This window comes from Anser brachyrhynchus (assembly GCF_964034855.1).
Source record: "Anser brachyrhynchus genome assembly, chromosome: 3".
Classification (NCBI taxonomy): Eukaryota; Metazoa; Chordata; class Aves; order Anseriformes; family Anatidae; genus Anser; species Anser brachyrhynchus.
In genome coordinates, this window is record NC_137696.1 from 32,166,846 (window position 1) to 32,192,187 (window position 25,342).

At 34.9% G+C, this 25,342-nt stretch overlaps 1 protein-coding gene across 2 annotated transcripts in view; it reads right to left on the bottom strand.

Moving 5' to 3' along the window:
- The window catches only part of LRPPRC (leucine rich pentatricopeptide repeat containing), a 93,307-nt gene that overhangs the window by 44,023 nt on the left and 23,942 nt on the right, over positions 1-25,342 (bottom strand). For both annotated transcript variants that reach the window (XM_080586682.1, XM_080586681.1), the window contains exons 12-23: positions 23,370-23,488; positions 22,739-22,832; positions 19,475-19,544; positions 16,524-16,551; positions 14,133-14,190; positions 12,913-13,019; positions 12,623-12,700; positions 12,223-12,276; positions 11,387-11,500; positions 10,042-10,172; positions 8,572-8,657; positions 6,740-6,944 (exon numbers count right to left, since the gene is read on the bottom strand). In XM_080586682.1, the coding sequence (XP_080442808.1) occupies positions 6,740-6,944; positions 8,572-8,657; positions 10,042-10,172; positions 11,387-11,500; positions 12,223-12,276; positions 12,623-12,700; positions 12,913-13,019; positions 14,133-14,190; positions 16,524-16,551; positions 19,475-19,544; positions 22,739-22,832; positions 23,370-23,488 (1,144 nt within the window). The remainder of the gene's footprint in view (positions 1-6,739; positions 6,945-8,571; positions 8,658-10,041; positions 10,173-11,386; positions 11,501-12,222; positions 12,277-12,622; positions 12,701-12,912; positions 13,020-14,132; positions 14,191-16,523; positions 16,552-19,474; positions 19,545-22,738; positions 22,833-23,369; positions 23,489-25,342) is intronic.

The window sequence follows — 25,342 nt, forward strand, 5'->3', positions numbered from 1 at the left end:
CTCTGTGCTGACCTATCCATGACACAGAGTCAACGGTACTAGTAAATTAGTGCATAAGATACTGACCTCCTTAAATGCAGACTTAGTCACAAGCCTTTCAGCAGTAAATACCAGTAACAAGTACAATATTTCCACTTTTGTTATCTCAGTCCATTGGCGATTTTTTTCTGCTGTGTATACAATATTAATGCCTTCAGAAGTACAGCTAACCATAATGCGAAACTGAAAAGCCATAAAAACAACCAGATTTGAAACTGTAAAAAGTAACCAACAAACGTAACCTTTAACATCCTAAACTGTGCAACTAACAGAACTAAGTCAGCTGCTGCAGACCCTTTTTCAAAGGATTACAAACCAATAAAAAAAAGAGGACAACTGCTGAAACAATGGTAAACAACATGTAAGTTACTCTTTGAAGGAAGAAGTTCAAAATAAAATGAGTCAAACCAAAATGACACACACAAAACTTAATAAGTACACACAGTCAATAAGACCGTATTTTAGATTTCAAAAGGACTATCAAATACAGGGTGGTGGAAGTAGGTGAGAGGAAAGATTACTTAATAGAAGCAGCCAAAGGCTATAATAAAAGTGACTTGAGATGATGATTTTGCATTCCTGAAGCAACTTCATTATCGATCATCTCAACCTTAACAAATTAAGATATTCTGTTAAAACACGTTAAGTCAGATGTCTCCTCCTCACACTGAGATTTCTCATGCAGCACAGATTTTGCTTTTTCAAAGAATGAACTATCTAGATTACTACATACTATCTTCATCTTTTTTTTTGGATTTTTTCTTTTTTTGAGTAAAACACGGAATTCATTTTGCTCACTGATACTGGCGTTCTGAAAATACACCTAAGATGACGGATTTCTACCTTATCCCCCTTACTGAGCCCTGTTTACAGTGCATCTTCTGGCACCCCATGGAGTCATTTGAATTTTTGTCATTTGGGGTGAAGACTAAATTACAGGTTAATTTCAAAACTGCAAGTAGATGTTGCAGGCTAGATTACTGTCATAAAAGAGAAATACCATGGTAGTTACCATAGACAGATATAAAGCTTTATATAATCAGTATTTTTCTCCTGCTTTAGATGCAAGTTCAGTTAACATCTTAAAAAAAAAAACAGTTTTACAGAGAACTACTCAATTTCTAAGGAGGCACAACAACATTTATACATTCAAATTAAAGTTTTCAGTGATAAATCTAGCTTTTCAGATTGATGCTCAAACAGCCATAGTATTGTCTTAGCTGTATTCCTAAAGGATTAAAGTAACTGTTTTTAGGTCAAAGCTATCAATAAATGAACAAATAATTTGAATGTCATTCAAAAAGAAGCATTAAAGATTTTCTAGTCTCTAAATGTATGCTTCTGGAGGCATTAATAGTGTTTATGCAGAGAAAGAAGTCAGCAAAGGACCAAGATTACAAAAATGGAAATATTGTACTTGTTACTGGTACTATAGCTCACAGGTTCCCGAATAACTCTGCATTTAAGGAGGTCAGTATCCTGTACGCTCATTTACCAGGCATTTGTTTTTAATCTATCAAAATCTGACGTATTTGTTCTGTTGCACTCAAGCAACCAGTCATCCAGAGTTTTCTAGTGAACAGCTTTTATAAAACCAATCAACAATAAAACTGACAACAAACAAATATACAGCAGAGGTATAGAAGTTCAGCCTTATTTGGACGTATTTCTACAAAAATTATTTGTACTACTATTAGAAAAAAATCTTATGCTTGTACTTGAGTTAAAATGGTTTACTTAACAACCTGCACTATTTCTCAATTGTCACTGACTGCAATTAATTCTGAATATGTACTGGCAACAACTTTTGTAAACCAATCCTGTTAGAGAAACAGAAAGAAAATTAGAAACCTACTGTAAGCTTCAAATTTCAAGTATAGGTAAGATTTTAGTGTGTTTTTTTTATGACTTCCTAACGCCAAAAAAAAAAAAAGAAAGCTGCACAAAAAAGAATTTCCACATTTTAAGAAAATTCTGTTTAGGCACAAGGATTTAAGCTAATAAACAGCTGTGCATTTGAAAATATTTGGCAGTCTTTCTGTAGAAACTTATGCATGTCAAATAGCCTTTTATCTCGCCAAAGGATTACTTACTACATGACTAGATTAAAAGCCTGGTCCAAAATTACTATTTAATTAATATGGATCAAGTCACAAAAGAAATAAAGCCCATATACTCATAGCCACATAGGAAAATCTGACTTCCAGGGGCAGTTTACACAAAATTCCTATTTAAAACATATGATCCGGCACGCACATGTTCCGTGCCTCATTTTCAGCTGGCCAGATTCTACAGGGTTTTTTTCAGTTGCTCACAGACAGTATTTGTTCAAGGCTAATATCCATTACATTTAAGGCTTTGTGTATTTTTCCCTGTGTCGAAACACGTTCCTTTAAAACCAAAGCTATACTATTATTTTCAAATGACAGCAAAAGCCTCAGTCATGACTTTATTATGCTTGCCCCTTAAGTAACCCCCCAGGAGTCCCAATTCAGCATTATCTTTCAACTAAATTGGAGCTAGAGTTAAGATCACAGAAGTTTTTGGATTCACGTGTTTTCTGTTTGGGATGCCTACGAAGTCCAAGATACCAGGGGTGTAAACCTCCAAAATATTTGCATGGGCGATTTTACTTGCACAAAGCTATCGAAGGAGACAAAACTAGCCAAATGTCTCAGTGTTTGCAGAAGAGTGGCTGTAACACCATGCCTGGCTATAACATCCCCCTTCAATTTCTGCAAGCCACTCCCCTCTTGCTTCAAGAAGGCAGCACTAAAGCTAACCCTTTTACTTGTAATAAACAACTTTCCCAATCCGAGAGTCTGCCTGATAAAACTAAGACTCCAAATATTGATTTTAATTGGAATGAAGTGCTGCAACATTATGCATAAAGCTTTAGTGAAGTGGCAATTTACCTAAGGGGTTTACTGATTGAAAAGCTCTCAAACCTGAAACCACTAGAGAGGTAGAAAGAAAAAAGGGACTCTCTGGGGTGGGGGTGGAGGGTAGACGGGTAAAACAAATCCCTCTCTACAAATCTGAAGCAGATGTTAGTGTAGAGGGAAGTCAATTCAGCAAGGTACAATCAGCTTTACAAAAATTATTCTGTTAAAAGAGAACGGGCTCTTGAAAGAGCTAAATGTTTTTCTGTTCATTTGCTATACTAAGGAATCTTCAAGGAGACTGGTGTTGCAATTACAACTAATCCTCCCCAAAAAATTAACTGTGTTGAAGGCTTTGTAATTTCCCTAGGTACAATTTAGCTGTCACTTACTTTAAAATTTACTCAAACATGCGTTCCGAACAGCACTAACTTCACATGTCAAGTGCTTTCCAGCCAATTGAGTCTAAACTGGAAGTCGGTGTTAAACAACTGAATGATTAGACAAGATAGCTCATTTCCCTGCTCTTTTGTTCAGAATAAAATGCCACATTTACATTATCAGACTCAACAGGATTTTCTGACAGAGGGAGAAAAAACCCTAGCGAACACTGTCCGTACCGAGCACATGAAGCCTGTCATTTACCAATCATCCTTCAAAAAGCAATAGCCATGAATGTAACTTAATTACGACCCAATGATCCTTGACGAAAAATCATCTTATCACTGTCCTGTCCCCATAGGGCAAATGAGACACTTTCGTCCTTTGGCACTGATGATGCTAAATTCCTAATTGCAATAATGGAGTAAGAGAGCCAAACATCCTTAATTTCACTGCAACACCTACGGAGTTTTCATGCAAATATCTACAATAAAGCCGCTGAAAATTTGAAAAACTGTCTCCATCAGAGATGGTTTTGCCTAAAGAATACCACCTAATTTAAAAAGATGTCTATTTTTAACAGTAAATTTAAAATTCAAGTAACTTGTATGTGCCAAAGAATCACCTCAAACAAAATCAGGTGAATTTAACTCTATGAAAACAAGACGAAAAATTGTCAAGGCACTGGATGCACACCATCTGCTACATAAGAAACTAAATATGGCTTTATATGAAATTAATCACAACCCAGCATACAATACTTTAATGGACAATGCTATATTAAAATGCACCAATGATTTTTCAAGAAATACAAACATGCTATAGCCTTTTGATCTCTTAAAATACAGCTATTCACCACTTGTGCTCAGTGACTTAAAACTACAGAGAATTTTTTTTTCATGCAGTCTGTGTTTTCAGTGGTTTCCTTCAAATTTTCTTCCCTCTCCTAAAAGCACTTCTGAAACAGTGAATGTGTAAATTTCAGACCTCAAGATGTTCTGGTTTGTTTCCTTTCACAGAAGTAATATTTTACAAGGGGAGCAATAATAAAATTATGGTAATAAGAAACTTGATGTGGTTCCTGTCTTAAACTTGGAAACTCCTATTTTTGGTTTTAAGAAAATTGGCTTGTGCAGCTTTCTTGTAAGAAAAAGAATTACATGTACTTATTTTATCTGTTAATTTCTCCTGCTGTAAATAGGTATTATCAAAGTACTGGATAGCACAAGAGCAGGCAATAATCAACAATCCTATTTTTTTCTTTTCCATGCTCCGCTGCAAAGTCTCACTTTTAATATGCACTAGGACTTAACAAGAACTGCAGAATATTCATGAGTGGGTACAGAGAAGAGAGTTACATGAAAACATTTTAAACCCAAAATTGTCGAGATCTTCAAAAGCAAATCAGATTCCTTTACAAGCAATTAAAAAGTTTGAATTAATTTAAGAACACAAAACAGTAGCACAAACGCTGCTGTGGAACATTAAAAAAAACATTTCACGGCTAATTTCAGAGCCATGCTGATGATCTGCAGCTAAATGACAGCATTTCAGTAATGATACTTGAACTGCAGGATGGCAAATAGTAAGCACTACTGCTGAAAGAAATGACTAATGCTTATTTCAGTCACTCAACTTTCAAAAACTCTTAAGATCTCCACAATAAAAATAAGTGAAATGCAGTCATTCCTTTGAAGCAAGGTATCTGGAAAAAGCTTGCCCTTTCTGTTCAGTCCAACATTGGAGAGGAAGCAAGTCTTTCCTCTTGTAAGAAGGCAGAAAAAAAAACATTGGAAATGAGCATTCTTTGTACTGTATTTATATATAATGTAATATATTAAGTTATACAGCTGAGTACTGATGACTTGTAGTCATACAGTTCCACAGGAAGGAAGGAATTTCTTCTTTAAGAGTCTAGTCTCATCAAGTCTTTTTATAAAGAGGAAACAAAGTTTGTAAAAAAAGTTTTACCAAACATTTATAATACAAAAGAATCTGGGAATCAAGATAAAATAAGAGCACTCTTTCCTGTCCCCCTTTGCATCCATACATGATCACATCACATCACCATACCACTTCAACTGAAGAGAACCTAGTACTACCACATGTCAGTGTGCATAAAGCAATTATGTAATATGCAACCACTCTTACTGTGCACTGTAAAGCAAAGATATTTTTCCAATACATTAGTTACATATGATTGCGGTTAAATTACCTTCATAAACATCTGCCTTGTCTTGTGATATAACCAAGGCAGTGCTGCTGACTGCAAAGGTGTACACTGTACACTCCTAACTAGAGGACTGATTCTCTAAAACACTGTTTTTAAAAGAGAACACGCATGCATCCACCAAGAGTTCCATCTTTATGACAAGAATTTTTGGATACAGAAAATGTTATAAAGACTTTGTGTACCCAGAATGCCTACAAGAATTACATGTTAACAGAAATGTTAATATGCATCTTTGAGGCTGACTTACATATGAAAAAAGTGAGTATTTCATGGTATTGTATAGGTATTATTATTAAATACAATATTAAGCCAAGAACACTTAATATACATGAAACAAACTGCAATAAACTGATCAGTCACTGTAGCTGTAAAAGATTAAAATCCAACAAGTACATAAATGACATGCTGAAAAAAAAAAAAGACTGTGCATACAGTAGGGAAAGCGAAAAGGAATCCTTGGTTCAATTTCAGTTAGAAATTGTTATATAGTTCACACATACATTAATTTAAATATCCTGCCTCATCGAAAAGGCTATGCATAGGAACAACACACATGGAATTACAGATACTTCCTTCCAGAACGAGTGTATGAACTTCCTTTTTTGTGGTAAAAGGTGTTAAAAGTATATATGGGAAAATCACAGTAGAGAAACCAGTCAGTACTTTCCTTGAATTTAAGTTCAGTGACATAGTCTATAGGCAGTAATATCAAATTATCTGAATAATTGTGTGAACTGGAAATATTTCAGTGTCCAAACACACCCCTTCAGCTCACCTGAGATCTATTGTATGGCTCAGCAAAATAATGGTTTTGATGGGAAAACACATACTACTTAACCACGAGAGCTGAGTGTACTTAGCATGCTCTGAATAGCCATCCTGTCAAACAGACTTTAGAACCATCTTATTTGCAAGCATATTTCAAAATACAGCCACTTCACCTCTGGCGCGTCCATAAAACATACCTGTTGTTCCCACAACGATACCATCATGTGACGTGTAACTGACAATAAGCACCTTATGAAAAGATACTCATTCACAGTACTCCGAGATCACTCAAAGCGTGTATGGTAAGCGTGTGCAAGTTTACGTACAAAAGCACTTTCAAACACCAGTGTGTAACTACTGCACACAGCACACACAAGTCACACAACAAATAAATATTTTATCGTAAATTGTTTCATCTAGCTCAAACATAGCTTACTTTTCAAGGTGAACTGTAATCAGAGGGGAATAAAGGGCAGCAGTTTCTGCCAGCCCCAGGTTCACAATGGTCTCGTGTAACCGATTCACCGTTTCAACTTCACCTTGCATGGCAGCGGCGTTAAGAAGGCGGAAAAAAGATGCAACCGCTCTATCAGAGATCGGAACGTCCTTCTCTTTCATCTCTGTTAGAACGTTAATAGCATCTACAATGAAACAACACAAAAGACCCTTAGGTAATTTCATGTAGGGAAAACAAACTGCTATTAAAACAGCATTTCAAACCCAGCAGGAATGTAAATTCTGGCGTATAATGCCGATTTCAAGTTAATTACTACTTGCATTTCTAAACGAGACTACAATTATAAATCCACAATAGCATGGTTTTATCATTTTGCTGCAACTTTGACTACAAATTATAGATAGGAACTGTGTGCCCACTCTGTACCACATAACCCTGTATAGTCTGCCCTATAGCTGCAAGATTCTACTAAATGGATGCTTTTATCGTTCAATGCTAACATCTGCTAAATCACTCCATTGTTTCTTCAGCAGATGGCTTGTCACGAGGCCAGATAATAAAGATATGTTTACACTGTATATACAGCCAGACTAATGGTCTGATACCGATAGGGCCTGTTTGCTGTGTCGATACTAATTAGCCAAGGAGAGCCAATGAAAGCTTTCTAACAGACTGCATGTTAAAACATTAGGTTCATTAAGCTTCATTAGTAAGGCAGAAACAAACATTTTGGTATATGGAATAAGTGCATTTTTATAATGTTCTTAATTATTGCATAGATAGGATGTTTTGACCACTTTGCATTTGGCTACGTTTATGAATTGTTTTATTTTCCGAGGGACACTCACGCTGTTAAAAGCAAGCTAATCTTTTCAAAGTGCTTTAATGTAGAGGTAGTAATGATCTGATTTATTGTGATTTAGAAAACATCAGCTTTATTATTTTTTTTTGAACAGTAAGATTAATAGGTGTCTAAGAGAAATTTCAAAGACGATTTTATTTACAAAAAATATATTAGCTTTTTAATTCTGTTGTACAGTCTTTTAGATACAAAATGTTACGGTTTTATATAAGCTTGGACCGTGTTTTTATTGTGTCAGGTCTTCTACAAAATCATAGAACTCGATATTTGGAGTCATGTTTTAAAGTTGATGACAGTCTAGGGTTCTTTTAAAGATCAACCAAATCATGTAAATAATAGAATTATATTAGACTAAATTACAGAAATTAAAGAGCTAACAGCTTAATGCAAACATCTAGCAATCCAAAATAGGCAGTTGGCAGAACACTCATTAAAAGCCAAAATTTCCAGGCAGTTTGACAGAATGACTCTAAAATGCAGTAACAAACACATAAAAGAACAGGAACAGAAAAATATATACTTTATAAAAAGTTAAATGATTTTTTTCAGTACTTGGCTCTTATGAGAAGGTTATGTTTATAGGTTTTATGTTCAGCCTTCAGACCTTCTTAAGCAAAAACAAAGCCATTAGTCTAGGCACATACGCAATTTGTGCCATAAGTCATGATCTTCAAACTCAATCCAAACAGCAATGCTAATAAAAACTAGCTGCAGAAATGCAAAAAGCACTGAGCTGTGCAAATGTAAATGACAAGCTTGCCAATCCATTAAAACTAATGGCCTGCACTGTCCAAGCATCTCTGGTTGAATTCACATGCAAATTTGTATGCAAAATGTTCAAGCACTTTTCAGGACATGATATACCATTAATATCAACACACATTTTTATTCTTGAAGCAAGATACCTTTATTATATAGCAGAAATACAAAATAAAAGCCAAAGGATTACCTTCTAGTCTACCATGTTTTCCTAAGACTTCTACCAGTGCTATGTACTTTCCAGTGTCAAGAGCAACAGGTGAGTTCCTAGGGAAGCTAGGAATTAAAACATTAAAAATTGTATCAGACATTTACATTTTATAAATACAGATTAAATTAAAAAAAAAAAACACAAAACTATGTAACAAAAGAACAGCATTAAGAGCTAAAAGTTCTAAGTGTTAAAAGAAAAATCTGATATACTTAAAAGATGTACCATAAATATTTTCTGTGCAGCTTCCCACCAACAGAAACCTAGACTTACAAGTTTTAAAGAGACAAATATTCTTATTAATTATTTGGTAGTTTTTGGAAAGAAAAAAAACGTTTCCCATATGCCTGGAAAGAAAACTCAGTCCTCACATCTGGGGTAGGGCTGTACTGTTTCCTATAAAGGAAAGAATGTGAAGCTACTCGCCTATAGTAACAAATGAAAATCTACTATTTTCAAGTTACTGCTATGTATTTATTTTCTCTTTCCTGGAATTTTAAAAACGAATTCCTCCTCTGCTTTTGCAACAATTTGAAGAGTTGCCTCTTAGCAATTTTATGCTACACCCAAGGCTGATCAGTAAAACCATGCTACTGCAAGGAAGCTCCACTAGAAGACTCAATTTTACTTCATACAAGCTCACTGTGGGGATTGTGGGAGAATGCTAGTGTGGCTAAAATCAATACGTTACAGTGTTTGCAGAGTGGTGAATTTCTTGGTATTTACAGCTCAATTATTTCTCAGTTTCAAACACTAGCAAAGTGTAATGAGCACCTGCCTATTAATCTACTGTAAAACCAAAGCAAATACTTCACGAATGCATATGAGAGACAGAGAGAACATCAAAGTAACACAACTTGTTTTCTCCCCTGTAGCACTGGACTGTAGGGAGGCTTTCAAGGGGAAGAGGGGAAAAGGGAAAGGGGCAAATAAAAGGATGAGCTGAAAGATTTTGCTCCGGGATAAGTCAGGCATAACCTGTTTTAGCTAGGAGCTAATTTTCATAGATAAAATACAAAGCTCTGAAAATAAAAATTTAAAGTAGAATGCTTGTTGTTAATCTTAAAACACAATGCCACTAAGAAGCACTGCTATCCTAAAATAATATAGGTACAATATATTCTAAAAGTATTCTAGTTGCTTTTTTAACACACAGTACAGGTATTTTTTTATTTTACTTAATTTAAGCCAAACTTCAAAAAAAACAGATCCCATACAACAACTTGCCTTTTAAAAAAAGTTATTGTCCATACAAAGTAGCTGTTTCTGATGTTCAATTATAGAAAAAATTGTTTCAAAAAACCACACCCCTGTTTTAAATGCACATACATTGGTGGGGGAAAACTAATTAAAAATGGATGAGGGGGTTAATATTCAACCTACTTAATTCAACAAGGTCTGTGTATCAGCATAAATCTCTGTGACATGTTTCAGTGCCGGTGTACTTACACTTTTTCTTTCAGGTTCATTGCATCTTCTACATTATCATGTCGACAGCACAAATTTATTAAGGCTGCATAGCCACCAACAACCATGTCCGGTTCATATTTGGCTTTCACTTCAAGGGCTTTTTGCATATTCTATAAAAGGAACAAAGCAAAGATGTGAACTAGAGGAAAAGTCAATATGACATTATGAATCTTATATGTTCAGTGTGCAGTTATGCGACTGCTTTAGTGCTTTTAGTAGCAGAAGATCATATTTTGAAAACGTAGCTGTAATATTTCAGGAAAATTTAAGAGTAAAGATTATTTTGCAGAAATTAGTATGTTTCTAAATCACTATATAGGTTAATTTCAGTGTAGGTTTCCAAGTCTATTTTCTTGCTTTAAGGTAACATTTCTATAGCATGCTTTAAATAAGGCTTTTTTTTTTTTAATCCACACAGACACTATAAACATGATTAATCGAAGTTCTAATACGGTTCCTATTTATTTGGAATTCATAACAATTTTTCACCTAGTGTACTGCCAAACATACAATAAAACCACTTCCTAAAGAATAAGAAACTACTTAATGATCCCATAGAAAGCTTTTTTTTTATACATCCCTATTCATACATTTGACCACTTTGAACTTATAATGGTGTTTGCTTCTAGTCTTATTTCATATGCAAAATCATAGAAACAGACAGCTGAGAATCACTCTTTCTGAACTATATTCTTAGCAGCAGTGAATACTGCGTTATCATCTGCACGACTGTTACTGTTCCTACATATACAGCTTTATAGGCAGGATCATACTGAACAAGAAACTGAATAAAAGTGTGGTGATACCCCCACAAATTACAGACACACACTAAATGAATGTAAACTACAGCTGGACGCCTGCCGAATGAAGGCAAGAGACCCTTTATCTCAGAAGAGCTTTCCTCCTGCAGGAAAATGGAATTTCAATCCCTGCATTAACAACCTAGTAATATTTGAATTGCAAATGACTAGTGCATGTATCAGTTGCTTGACAATCTAGATATAAGAGACCGGAGCCATGGCTTGAAAGGACATTTGGCATGTATGATAAACCTATCACAGCTGTTACTATCATTCACTTTGCAGATTATTGTAAACAAACTTCAGCAACCCCAAAACATGCCATTCAAGGTGTTGCTGAAATTAGTTAACCTTTTGATTTAATTGCTTTTTGCACTTATGTTTGATTTATAAGCATCAAACCATGAAACCTCAAGCACTGCACTTGTCTTTGCTTAACTATTGTCTTTCCATAATACAGTCATTTATGTCCCTTTAAAAATATAGCTATGTGTTTCCAATTATCTCTGCATTGCTTAAGATACCTCTTCTTCACAAAGAGCATGTATGAGTTGTTTCAAGACATCTGTAATAGGCTGGTTTTCAGCTTTTCGCTTTTCTAGTTTCTTCTCCAAAGCAGACACGTCAGATTTAGCACTCTAAATGGAGGTAACAGAAAGAATGTCAATTTCAAAAACAGCCTTCCCCGAACAACTTGTCGGATCACTTTTAATAAAAGACAGACAAAATAATCCTCTCCTTCCACAGTATAAGAAAATTTTTAATCATTTAAGATGCTTTTATCTGTTTAAGTAGTACATATTAATTGAAGATTTGAGTCAGAATACAGTAAAAAAAAAAAGCATTAAGTAGCATATCTACAAAGGTCAACACTACTGTTTTTCTCATACTCTGTTCCTGTGTTCAGGGAAGTAGGGAGTAGAAGCCTATTTCTTTTTCCATCTCTGTTCTGCTCAGATCAGGGATGTAAAGACTTGACATTCCAGCATCACAGACAGTATGGATTTATATGGTTCCTGCCACTCAAGAGGATCACTGTAATTTACAAGCATGAATTAAGCCTCACACCACCACTGTTAACTAACTAGAACTTTCAAAGCAAATATATTTTACCAGAGAGGGAAACTGAGGCATGAAACTTCAGCCAACTTCAAGGTCAAGCATCAGGTCTATAGGAAAATCTGGACAGCCCTTATTCCTACTCTGGAAAGTAACCTCTGAACTTCAAGTGGTATATTTTAATAATGTCAATATACTTGCATGACCTGAAAGCTAGTGATTATACTTCATCCAAAACCCATATCCAAACATTATTATTATTCTGGTAAGAACAAGCATAGCCATTGGTGAATTTACTTACTTCTGGAATGCTGTCTGTAGACAGGGGTTTTTTAGGAGACAGTGACCTTACATCCTAAAATGCAGTAAAACAAAGATATCACTAACTCAAAAAAAAAAATCAGTAAGTAAGCATATGATGCTAAAAATGTTGTAGAGTTTATTATATAAATACAATTTTAAAAACCTGTATTCTGCAGCATTAGTACACTGACTTGAAGTAACACTAAATGTATCCCTCTAAACTATCACACATGAGAATGAAAATAATTTCAACAGTTAGTGAAGAATCACAGAAAGGCTAAAAGGCTTACATATAAATCATTGCATTAAGGTATTTGTTTTGCCAAGGAGAATATTTATGCACAGAGTACACATACTCTATTTTTTAGCTTCAAAGTAATTGCCATAGAACCACAGACCTTAATTAATTCAGGAACTTGAGAGGAGTCCAGCAGTCTGCAAATGCCGCTGCAGAGGTTTGTAGGGATAACTATGTTCTGTACCAAGAGGTGGGGAAAAAATTATATGAGTTTTGAAACACAACCAAACTGAAATTTGTCTAACAGAAATTATCTCAGACGTAATTCAAGTCTCCAGCTCTTGCATGTCATTGAGAAGTGGTCTGGTTGTACTTAAAAGCAGCAATTTCAAATCTAATAGATACATGTCAGGCAGGACAGGCATTATGTAGCAAAAAATGAAATGGTACCATCTTCTTCAGCTGATGGAAGTATTGTCTCAAACGCTCCTCCTTGGCCTGTACCTCTGAGTCACTCATGCTGTCAATCAAGTGATAAAGAAAATAGCCAACAGCTTCTGTGGAAAAAAACAAGAGAAAGCATTCCACTAAAATTACCGAGACTGTCATGTTATCAAGATTAATTTATAAGAAATCATTTTGGTGTGAGATGTCACCCTGATGAGAGGCTCTGAAATGGCAACAATGATCACTGAGGCATAGAGATTATGTGGTTTGGGAGCACATATCTAACTGGTGAGTGAAAGGAATATTAATTATTTTCAGACCCAGTGACAGCTTTTCAGTACAGAATCTTACTTCAATCTATTTTTTCCACTGCTGTGTGACAGAAGTGGTACTGCCCAAGGCCTTCCCCCCCTTTCCTGCCCGCCACCCCAAATAGTTGCCACAAATATTTTGTCACTGCTCAAAAGAAAAAACTGATTTCTACCACTTTGCATATTTTTTCTGTACATTTTACCCATTACATTCCATTACCAAGCTACATTAAGTATTGTAATATTGATATGAAGGCATAGAAGATGCTTTAACCATTACGTAACTAACACTGAAGGAGCTGCCTATTAACCAATGAAAACCAAGATTAACAGATTTTATCAAATGGTGCTAAGACTCTTATCTATGCAAGTGAAAAAATATATGGGGTCCTGTACTCAAGAATTTGAACAGTATTAGTTAATTTTCTTCTCAAAATGTTAGCTTTCCCCGTAAACCTCCCCCAGCAGGAGGATTTTTTTGATTTTTTTTTTTTTAAACACAGATTATATGAAAAAAGTATACTTACTTCAAAGTAGAAGATTTGGGATGTTAAGTACCATTGTACTGCACAAAATCACTAAAGGTAAAACTAGATTGAAAGACGGCTTTTATTTTCTCTCAAAGTATTTAAGCACTGATACTGTGCTCATTCTATATCTATATTTTGGTCAATAAAATTAGGAAAATAAATCGTTATCAGCAAGATTTGTTTATAATTCTAAAAAAGAAAAGATCTAATGTATCTCAAAAATATGCTCTGATTATTAGAATCAGGATTTCACCCCACATGTTTTCAAATTTCACTTTCAAAAAGAAGCAATCAGTGTTTACTGTTGTAATCCCTCAAACCCATCATTACACAGAAGAACAGATTTGTGGATAAGTTACAATCATAGAAATTGAAACTCTACCAGTTGGTCCTGGAGGCGTCAGGCAATAACGTTCATCCTTGTACAACAGTTCTGTTATCTGGTAAGACAGAATAATCGTACATTGCAGCCAAAAGAAGCAGGACAAATAGTACCTGAGATTGAATTCTCAAAATAATAAAGCATCTCACTGTTAAGTATTATTCTTTACCACATCATAGTAATTCTCTAAAAAAAAAAAATATACAAGGAAGGTGTTTTTTTTTTTGGTGCGTGTGTTTTTTGGGTAAATAATAGGTTTTTCTTAAAAATATATATTGCAAACTGAAATGCTTTTATGGCAGTAAGACAGATTTTCTAGTATGCTTGTGTATCATTCTACAGAAAGTTAACTATCATAAGACATTGCCTAAAGCAAATATTAACTGATGTTGCTCCTGGAGATGCTACAATTATGTTCCAATTTACTGAAAGGCTGAAATTGGCCCGTAAAGCTTTTTTTTTTTTTTTTTAATTCTGAAAGAAGCAAATGCATGAAGAAAACAGAGGAACATGATTTATCATGCTCTGTTAGATTTAAGATAACTAGCATAGCTGTTCTAAATAAATGCAATTTTGAATGACAACATATACATCCATAAAAATTAATTGCATTCTTTATACTTTGACTAAATTTAGCACACATTCCATTAGTCTCATACAAATTGAAAGAACACGTGGATTTTTACTTCAGAGGAAAAGAAGCATTTACCCCAAGCCCCCCACATCCTACCCACAAATACTTTAACCTAAACCACATCATTTTAAAAATCCATTTGACTGTTCTTAAGCAAATTATATCATCTATATTTAAAATCCCAGGTTTTAACTATTTCAAGAATTTTGCTGTATCTGACGTGACAGTAGAATGCAATCTGAGAGAATTAGGAGGGAGATGGATTCTCGATGTCAGAGAGCTGTGTTTTAAGCAATGACAAAACAAAATGAATCCTCACCTAATTGTTAATATGTTAATAAAATGAATAAATAAAGCCAGAAAACAACAAAAGCGCAATGGAATTATCACTTCTCATTCTACCAACAGCCTAGACTCTGTGAATGGTTAAACTACAGTGGTCTTCTGCCCTTTTGCCCTTACCCTCCCTGTAAGGAACCAACACACTGAAGAATCCACAACTAATAAAAACTAAGGAAGTCATGATAACGCAATTCTTCTGAATCAAATTTCAGAGAACACTGCAAATAATGGACTGCAGAAAAAAAGCATGATATCTTTTTTAATAAGTAACTATTTGTTTTTCAAGTTAACCTTTGTAAAATAAGAAGTGCTAATACATATATTTAACTCATAAATTTAGTAAAGATGACAAAATACACCTTTTCTCCACTGTGGAGAACTACAGAAGTAGCTGTAGATGTGGCTTTACATGCAGACCACCGTTATTTCAGTCCTTCAACTGTCCTTCAAGTTTAATTCAGTAAAGGAAGTAATGAAACTGATCCCCTTTTTTCTTCCTTTTCATTTTTTCCCCTTTTTCTCCCCTCTCCGCACGCAAGAAAGAAGGATAGATGCAGGGAACAAAAACATCTTCTGACCATAATCTTCACACAACACAAGGTGGTAGAAAAAAAAAAAAAATACCCTGCACCTCACGACTAAAATTTATTTATACGTATTATTAAACAGCAAAACAGCAACTTTCCAAACTGCAATTTCCATTTCATTCCTTTTTTTTTTTCTTTTTTTTTTTTCCCCTAAGTCTGAATATACAGCAAGCCACGTACATGCTTATATTAGCGAGGAAGTACAGTATTCAAATAAACGACAAAGCAGCAACTCCCTTCCCAAATTTGGTAACCACCACCCGGTCAGCATTTGCCAACATCTCCTCTATTCTAGGTCCCTGCAAGGTTTATTAACCAAGTTATATGGGGTACCTTTCTAAGGTAGCCTATACTGGAGAGGTTATGATCAGCCAATTTTCACTTGACTTCATTCAAGTGACTTATCTGTCTTTGCCTTTAATATTTTAGATTTTTCACGTTTCTGTCATTTTACTTAATCATGCCTTATTATTTTATTCACACTGGTGTGGGGATAGGAAGAAAATTTAGGGAAGGAAGGAAAAGGATTTTTAGAAGCATCAGGAAAACCACGGCTGGCTTTGCATATGAAGCTACAACTATATATTACCTTCAGCTCTAATTGCATTGATCTACAAATCAGAATAAAGATACACATTTGATTTTTACAACTGCACTTATCAAATATGAAATCTCAATTTCATATAGTTGTACGATCTGCTACTGACAAATGTCTTGTTCTAATTAATGAGTTCTACAATTAGCAGGCTCAGAATTCAGATTTACATTATTTTATCACAAGCATGCAGAGAAATTGATTTTATTTACAGCATCACTATCTCCACTTACCTTGCTCCAAAGCTGTACATCATTTGAGCTGAAGAGGGCAGCAAAGGATAAAAAATTAATAGGAACAAAATGATTTTACTCTGGTCTCTTGTGTGTTTGTTTTTGTTTTTGTTTTTTAAACCCACAAACTATATTAACACTAAGGATCTTGTTATTTAAAGCAAATTATTAAATCTCAGTAATTCCAACATACTGTTTAAACCTGTAAGTTTTGTACTTTTTATTATACTGAACTCTGTTTCTAGTAAACATCCTAAATTAATGCAGCACTCCTACTAGGTAACTAGAAATAATATATATTTTTTTTTAATCTAATCTTTTAACATGTTCTAATTGTGCATTTTAAATTTTATACTGCAGTCTTAATATTTCAAGAAAATAAGCTTCAAGCAAAGAATTCACACTACATAGAAAACCACATGTAGAATTTAGAACAAAAATTTAGACTTCTATGCATTAAAATTAAAATTTTAATATAGATGGACAACTACAGGTACCTATAAATGCATTTGTAACAAAGAATAAATTAATCAAATATCTCACTTCAGCTACAATGTTTATTGGAGTAAGATAAATAGGTAATATATTAAGCACAAACTGAAAACGAAAGAATTCTCCTTTCTCCGTTGATGTTCTATAGAACTGAATGGAGAGCACTTCTGCACATCATCAGGTTACAACCAAAGACCAAAAGTTAACCAGTTCACTGAAGTATAAAAAAAACCTGACATATTCCTGTTATTTACAGGACATCAGAGTTCTATCTAAAAGCTGTAACATCTCAATATCTATAAAGCAGCATTAATCTAGACAAGGCTAAGAAAACAAAAATCAAAAACTTTCGACCTTACTTTATCTTCCTATAATTCTTGTAAGGGGAAAATAAGATGTCAGTCTGAACGGCTGCAGTGGAACTTCAAAGCATTTACAGAAGTTTAGGATTCTATTTTACTTAGGAGGTTCAAGCCTAGGAACCATTTATTCTTTTTGTGCTACTGTCACAGGTATTTGAAAATGAGTGGAACACAGGTCCACAAAGAGGAAAAAATGCTATTTGTGAGGTTAGTTCAGCTTTCCTGAGTGAACTCACTCCACCACTGACAGCATGACAATGAACTGCAGATATCAAACGCATCAATTTCCCAAAGTACTTGACTCTGAAATAGTAATGGTAGTTCAGGTAGATAGAATGGGAATACTTTGAAGCAATAACTAGAAAAGAGCAGCTTCAACAGAAATCCATCAGCTAGTATGCTACAGACATTGTTCTTGTGTCCCTCATGTGTCCATACCCTGTGCCAGTCCTAAACTCTGCTTGTTTGAACATTTGTGCCCAGCGTTTTGTCATGAAATTCTCCTGAGTTCAGGTTTTTAAAAAATGAATGGTGATAACCAATATTCTCTTCTTCTCTCCTATCATATGTTCAAGCTTCATTTTTAGGCTGTTCTCTCTATTAAGTTTAAAACGGAGAAGGAAACATGAATTGGGCTTGCTTTCAGAAGCTACAGAAAGGTAAAATGCATGTATAGCCAACCTCATATATAGCTCCTGAAGCCAGGTAACAATAAGAACAAACAAGAAACTAATAAATGCTGCACTTAAAAGTGGCAAGGAGAGAGAACAACAGCCAGCTGAAGGAAGTCAAAAAATATTTTGTTTGCCCCAGAATTCTGAGTTTTGAGTCCGGATGTTCAATAGCTCTTTAAATCACAACAGGAGAAATTGTTCCATTGCCTAGGAGTCTAACTATTTCGCTTACACTGAGTATAGATCTTCAGCAGCTAATTTTTACAATACAAGCTGATAATGCTTTCAATTTGCTGCAAGTCGCATTCTGACCACCTGCACAACTCTCCCGTAGCAGGCTATTTCATGCCAGCATTCCTTGGTGGTGTGCGGAAACATTGGTGTGTCTTGTCTTCTACGGCAAGCCCTACTTTAACTGATTATTTCTCTGTACTTGCAGACAGAAAGTAAGTATTAACTAAAGTAACAATTTAAACATCTGAAACAGAAGATTCTGGGGCTGAAAAAATATTACCTAAATATTATCTAAAATATTATTGCACTTACCCTTTTGATGTGAAGGTTATCTAGTGCCAGGTTAACAAGCCCAGTTTTAACACTGGTTTTCTTTTTTCTCCTCCTTTTCCCTTGGTAGAGCATGATCAGCTGGACAGAACTTGCTATTTACAAGGTAATTATTTTGGCTATATTCATCCCCTGTGTTTTAGTAATACCCAACCTAAACATAGTCACATCACAGCCATTAAAAAATTTTGGTAAATTACTCAGTCAATAAAACCAGCTTTCAGACTCCGGTCCTGAGTAATATTAAGTGACTCCTGTGGTGTAAAGCTACAGAAAAAAACCTCAGTCCTAAATGTTTGACTGGAGCAAAAAGAGGATGATAAAAGTGCTTGTTAATTCACACATTTCCATAAGCTTATGACAACCCTGCAAGTAGCATAAAACCCTCTTTTCAAAATGGGACCAAACAGGTCTGAATATGAAGTCGTGGCAATGTAGCACAATGAAGCTATCAGATATAGTGAAGTGTGCCTGGCTTCTCTTGGTATTTTGTTTTCATTAAGCACCTGTCTACTCTAACGGTTAACAATGATCTGTAGGGAAATCATATTAGCACAGCAGTTTAGCAACATAAAAGTTAGTAAAGATAAAATCCCAAATGTTTCCTACCCGTAGAAGTTTATATACTGTCAAATATCAGATAAACAACAATAGCAGTATGCTCAGATAGAGCAGGGGGTAAGGAAACCAGGGAGAGCAGAGAAAAAACAGATTCCTCAGATCTGCTACAGCTGGAATCCTACTTTAAAATTCTCAAACAATGAGTTGGGGACAGGAGGGGAGGGAAGACTGCACAGATTTGTGCTCAACAAGGCAAAAAGAGAGAGGAAAAAAAGGGATATTCACATAACAACCTTACCTTTTGAATCCCCTAATGAGGCTGTTTCTAAACTGGTGAATATCAACAGAAGGTGTGCTTGCTGAAGACACTGTAAATGAAAGCAATGTTTCTAAAATAGTCATTCAAAAAAAGCCCTGAACTCCAACGAGTCAGTTGGTCACATAAATGGGGACTGAATAGATGAACTATTTTGTTTATTTAGTAAACACTGACAAACATTTGTAAAATCAAAATTTCAAATACCATGCTATTTGAAAAAGTCCTGGCTTTTATCAGCTCTACGTCTGCTTCCTTTCCAAAGAGATTAAATATTCCAAGAGATTTTTGCCTCTTCACTACCCTTAATGCCAGTTAATGTATATATATTTATTTATTTATTACAAATTAGCAATAGAAATAAGCATCCCTGCAAAACAGTAACAAGACCAAATAAAATACTCCGTTGCAAAAAGCAAAAGAAAAAAATACAACGCTAACGAAGAAAACTTGAGACATTGGTACTGAAACAACAACAACAAAAAATACACCACAGACAAACACTTTACCGGGATGTTTCAAACTGAATACCTGCCTTAGAATAGGCTTAATGTAAATCCTACTGCTTTTTACCATGAGACTGTAAACATTTCTTTCTGCTGGTGTAAACTGCCTGACAAGAAGCAAGAAGTAGTTTTATCTAAAGCACTATCCACTAAATAAAGTTAAATGTAAGGGGAGAAAAAGACACACCTTTGAATAACCATGAACTGTAAACATTAACATGTAGAATTGTTACAATATTGGATGAACACAAAGATAACTGAAATAATTTTAACTTAAATGACCTGAGAGGTCATTTACTGTTATACCTATATCCTCATCTTTAAACTTTTTCTTTGCTAGATATTGGAAATAATTCTACCTTCTTCCTCTAAAATTGCTGTTTCTCATTCCAGTGTCATATTACAGCTGGAAAAACAAACAACAACAACAAAAACAGAAAAAACAACAGTAGTAGGTAAATTTAGGTCCTGTATAGAGCTATCTTAATTTGACTTCACTATCACAACACACCTAAACCCTCTGAAAACCTGAATGCACTGGGTCCCATCAGCAAAGGCTGTAATACAGTAGGTAGATGGTAGAGGAGAACCAAAATAAAAACACCAGCTCTGTGTGAAGCTGCAAAATAAAAGGCAGGAACAACATACTAAAACTACACCTTAGTCTAAGTGTAGGTGTTTAGAAAACTGAGTTTTAAATGTTTAAATGTTTATTTTACTTGGAAAATCTCAGGTGAAGTTGGTTTTCATGCAACCCTCAATACAAACCCTCCTCCGCTGGTTTATGAAACTTTTTGCTCATAAAAAGACGAGCAGAAAGCATCTTAGTATGCTCAGCTGCTGCTGACAATCGGCAACCTGGTTTCCTTAGCAACAAACAAGTCTGAGAAAATCAAGAGGCTGACAATGAAGTGGAATGGAATGGCATGATAAAGGGGAAAAGCAGCTCTCATGTACGCCGCCTTATGCGCTCAGATTCCTCAGCTGATGCTTCTTAGTTTTCATCTTGTCAGGAGCAGAAATCTATACGTTATAAGGTATGAGAAGCTGAATCAATACACCTAGATAGCAACCAGCACTCATACCCAGCCTTCACCTCCCCTAACTACATTGATGAGACAATTTTGAACTATTTTCCATACTGCATCTATTTTTCCCTCTTTGTAATACTGCAGAAGAAGCCAATCCAAAAAAAAAAAAAATCAGCTATTTAATATCTTTGCCTTATCATTTCCTAGGTGCTAATTAGATTTACTAGCATTCATTTCAGCTTGGTAAACTATTTACCGGAGTACATTCCTTTAAAGCTCAAGTTCAAAAGAAATTTTGTATGATTTTATGAATTATTAACGCTAGGCTTTGTAAAAAGAAATACCACTACAAGATTTAAATTCAAGACACAGACAACAGCTAAGCAATACACTATGTGAGAATAATTTCATGACAGTGAAACAAAATGCAGCATGTTACATATGTGCCGGATCACATATATTTACCTTATACCAGGTACAAACACATTTGTGCCTTTAAACACTACAAACACAATGAAAAATTACTAATTTACTTAACCAAAATGAGTGTGCAGGGATGGGGGGATATAATTTTTCATGTAGGCAAAAACATACCAAATTCTACTTCACTTTTCAGAAAAAAAATTATTGCTAATAAGTAGCTAGCCTTTCAAAAAAGGATTCAAAGCTGTTTCAAGTACTACTTTTTCGTGGCTAAGATTTCTGTTGTAATAAGAACTAACAAAAGTGATGGCAGAATGTAAGGTGAATCTTAAAAGATTCACTTAATTGATAAATCTTCATTACAACAATTAATAAATCACTAATACCTACTCATTTAATTTTCTCCTTTTCACTTGTATTATATACTGAAATACAAAAAAATGATTTAAGCTTTTATACAGACTCTGTTTTCAAGTTTAATATTAAAAATCTGCTTTTTACTGTAACTTTTTCCATCTTCAGATGAACAGAGGACTACTCTGTTTTAGTATAAGCTTACAGTTAACATTAGTTTCTTTCCAAGCCTCAGCACAGCTTCACGGGGTCACAGCATAGTATCTTTTTGTATTAGCTAAATAAGCCAGTGACTGCTTTAACTTTTCCCTCAGCCTTACACAAACAAAACTGTTGTTTAAAAAGAGAACTTTTTGTATCAGATTTAGTCCAAGATTAAGGGGTTTTATTACGGACTCAGTATAGCAGGCAAATAACTTCATGACCTAATTACCCTGTCAAATTCATACCCAACTTCCAGACTCAGGTTAATGTCAACGGCAGTCAGTTATTTAAAGCTGATTCATTCATAAATTATTCTGCAGTACTTCTGAGCAGTGCTGTTAAACTAGCATCCCTTTGTAACTGATGCCACAAACAGAAAACAAGAACAATCCCTGCACCAGAGCCTTAACAGTTGTTGTACATGCCAATTGCTTCCTTAAGCACTCCTAGAATATGTGGGGTTCACAAGCAGATCACAAACACAGCTTTGCTAAATACCATATTTGTCATGTGATGGCCAGTCTCAATCCTAAAAATCAATTTAACCAGGATACGTTGTCCAGAACTAGTGGTTTCAAGTCTGACATCTTGTCATAGAGAACCTCACATAACGAAAGCTTTGCGCATATTTCCCACGTATCTTTGTGCACATAAATCCCTTCACCTACAACCAACCTATGAGCACTACCACTGAGTATATAGTAACATGCAACATGAAATACACTTACACAAAGAAAGAACATTATTCAGTCTTCCATGTGCTGCTTCATGTCTAATTTGTGCTACATGGAGTCCAACAGTTTCAAACAGGCAGTTATTTTCCTACAGAAAAAAAAATAGTAAAAAAACATTTCAAGTACACACAATGAGCCTTTCTGACACTTTTATTTTTAAACTCTTCCTTCCCAAAGGACCCTGTCATTCTTGTATTGGTAGCTGTTGAGAACCTAGAAAAGTGCTCTACAAGAGGTCTACATGGCTAGTTAGATATGCTAGAACAGCACAATTGTTTTAATCTGCAATTCTGAATTCTTCATTAAACAAAACTGCACTGGAAACAAATATTACTGATAAAAAAAAAAGAATGTAATTCATTTATTTATTCTGACTTCTAGAAACAGCAAGCTAGTGAAACTCACGGAAAATATTTTGGTTAACTCTGAAACAGAAAGAAAAGATGGCAGGAGAAAGACATTATAAATAAATCACCCATATAACAACTGCTTCAAAAGTATTTTCAATATATTAAACAGACTTGATCATACACATTCACATTTAGAGCACTACTAGTACCCGAATCTCTCACAGAGAAACAAGTGTTGCAGTGATCATTTTTATGAATTTCATATGCAAACTCACCTTCATCTGGGCACAGGCGGTTTTGCAATCAGCAAAATTTTTAAAAACATAGTCAGTGTATGTTTCTGTATCGATTTCCACCCCCAACTCATGCATCACTTTGAGGATCTCAAAGATACCTATCAAAACAGAATTGGTAAAGCTAAGCATTGCAGAAAAATGAAAATTTGAGAAACACATAAAAATAAATGTTACTTTTCAAAATCAGACTTGTCTCTTCAGTTTCCTTTCTTGAAACTACCATGCAAAAAAAATGCATTTTTATCTGAGGTGTTAATAAAGTTCATAACTGTGAGGCTTGAAATTGAGTTACTAAACTTCCTGTTGCATGATGCACTACCAAAATCAAGAAAGTCTTCCTTAGCTTGGAAATTGTTAGTACACAGTTATTTTCTAACAGTGAAAATATAACAGTTACTATTAGTTATGTTTGCAAAACATCTTTCGAAGCTATATATTAGAAGGCCCATATTATTGTGCATAAAAAAGACCTGAAATTAAGCGTAATGAATATAATGAATTTCAAGACACAAAATCAACATTCTTAGCTTTGTTCCCAACATCCAATCCCAATTAGTAAGGCAAGCTTTCAAGATTTGTTTCTAGATTTGTTCATAGCAAACAACATTTTCATAAACAAATGGGTTTGTGTTAACTCTCTGTTTAATGCATCAGCCTCAAACAGGAAATCAGAGAAAGGCTAGAGTCTCCCAAGCTCCCGTGAAACTACATTACAACTTTTACATGTTTCAGATCAATTCCCACACGTATTGCTACTGTAGAGAACCATCTGAAGACAATGATACCCAATCTTACTGGAGCTTAACAATGAGAGCATAGAGTTTTAGAGTATGTTTCATGCTTTTTAATTGTTCACACTCTCTTGATTTGCAGAAACTTCTTACAATAACCCTAGCTAGCAAACTCTGAACCCCTGTCAAAATCAATACAGGTATTATCATTTTTTGCTGGTCTAAAAATGACTTGTCAGTTGCTGCAGGACACCAGTTCCAAATAGCATATGTTTTTTTCAACTTGCATTTCATACTTATTACTTTAAAAATGCAAAGTTTCCCAAAGTCCCTGTCTTTGCCCTGGAGTGCCACCTATGGAAAAGTGACACTTCCATGAATATTTTATGCAGTGCACTATGGTGCAAATAATCAAATGTGAATTCCCTCTGAGCACTTGCAAATACATGCAGGCAAGTCACACTAGATTAAAATCGCATCATCTGTTCGAGTTTGCCTTAAACAAAACTCTGATTTTGGCCCAGAATCTGTGAAAATATGAATAAAGAATTAATTATGGTAAGTCTTTTCCTGATACCTTTCAAATTTTAACAGCTAGTTTCACGTTTTCAACTTCTCAGCAAATGTATTAAGCGCTCTTGTGTTGAAACCTTTTACCAAATAACTGAGCTCCAGTCTTCATCACTAAGGTACAATTTGAAGACTACAAGGTACCTAACACAGTGAACAAGGTGTGGTGAACTCAGGAGATTTAGATCTAGATACTTAACTCTATACCTAGAACGGAGCAGACATCTGCTTTGTTAAGCATAGCCATTCCCAAATACCCATTTGTCACAGAAAAGTTACATGGCCTGGCACAACTCCTCAGTAGGTAGGTGCACATATGAAGGTTAGGACACCAGCAGAAGACTGGGATGCAAATTAAGAAGGTATACCAACAAAACTATTGTATATAGCCAAATTAAGTTGAAAGCACAGCCACACACTTCATACCTACAACAGCTGATGTGGAGGGTTTTTTGGAATAGGTTAATGAAAATCAACACAGAACCCTACAATTTCGCGTACGTTTCCTACCTCATGGAGAGGAGGAACTACTTTGTTACTGCATAAATATCTTCTGCAACATAAAGCAGTGAAACATTCCCACTTCTATCATAATACTACAATATCATCAAATGGATGGATGAGTAAAGGTTTGAGCATTATTATATGTTG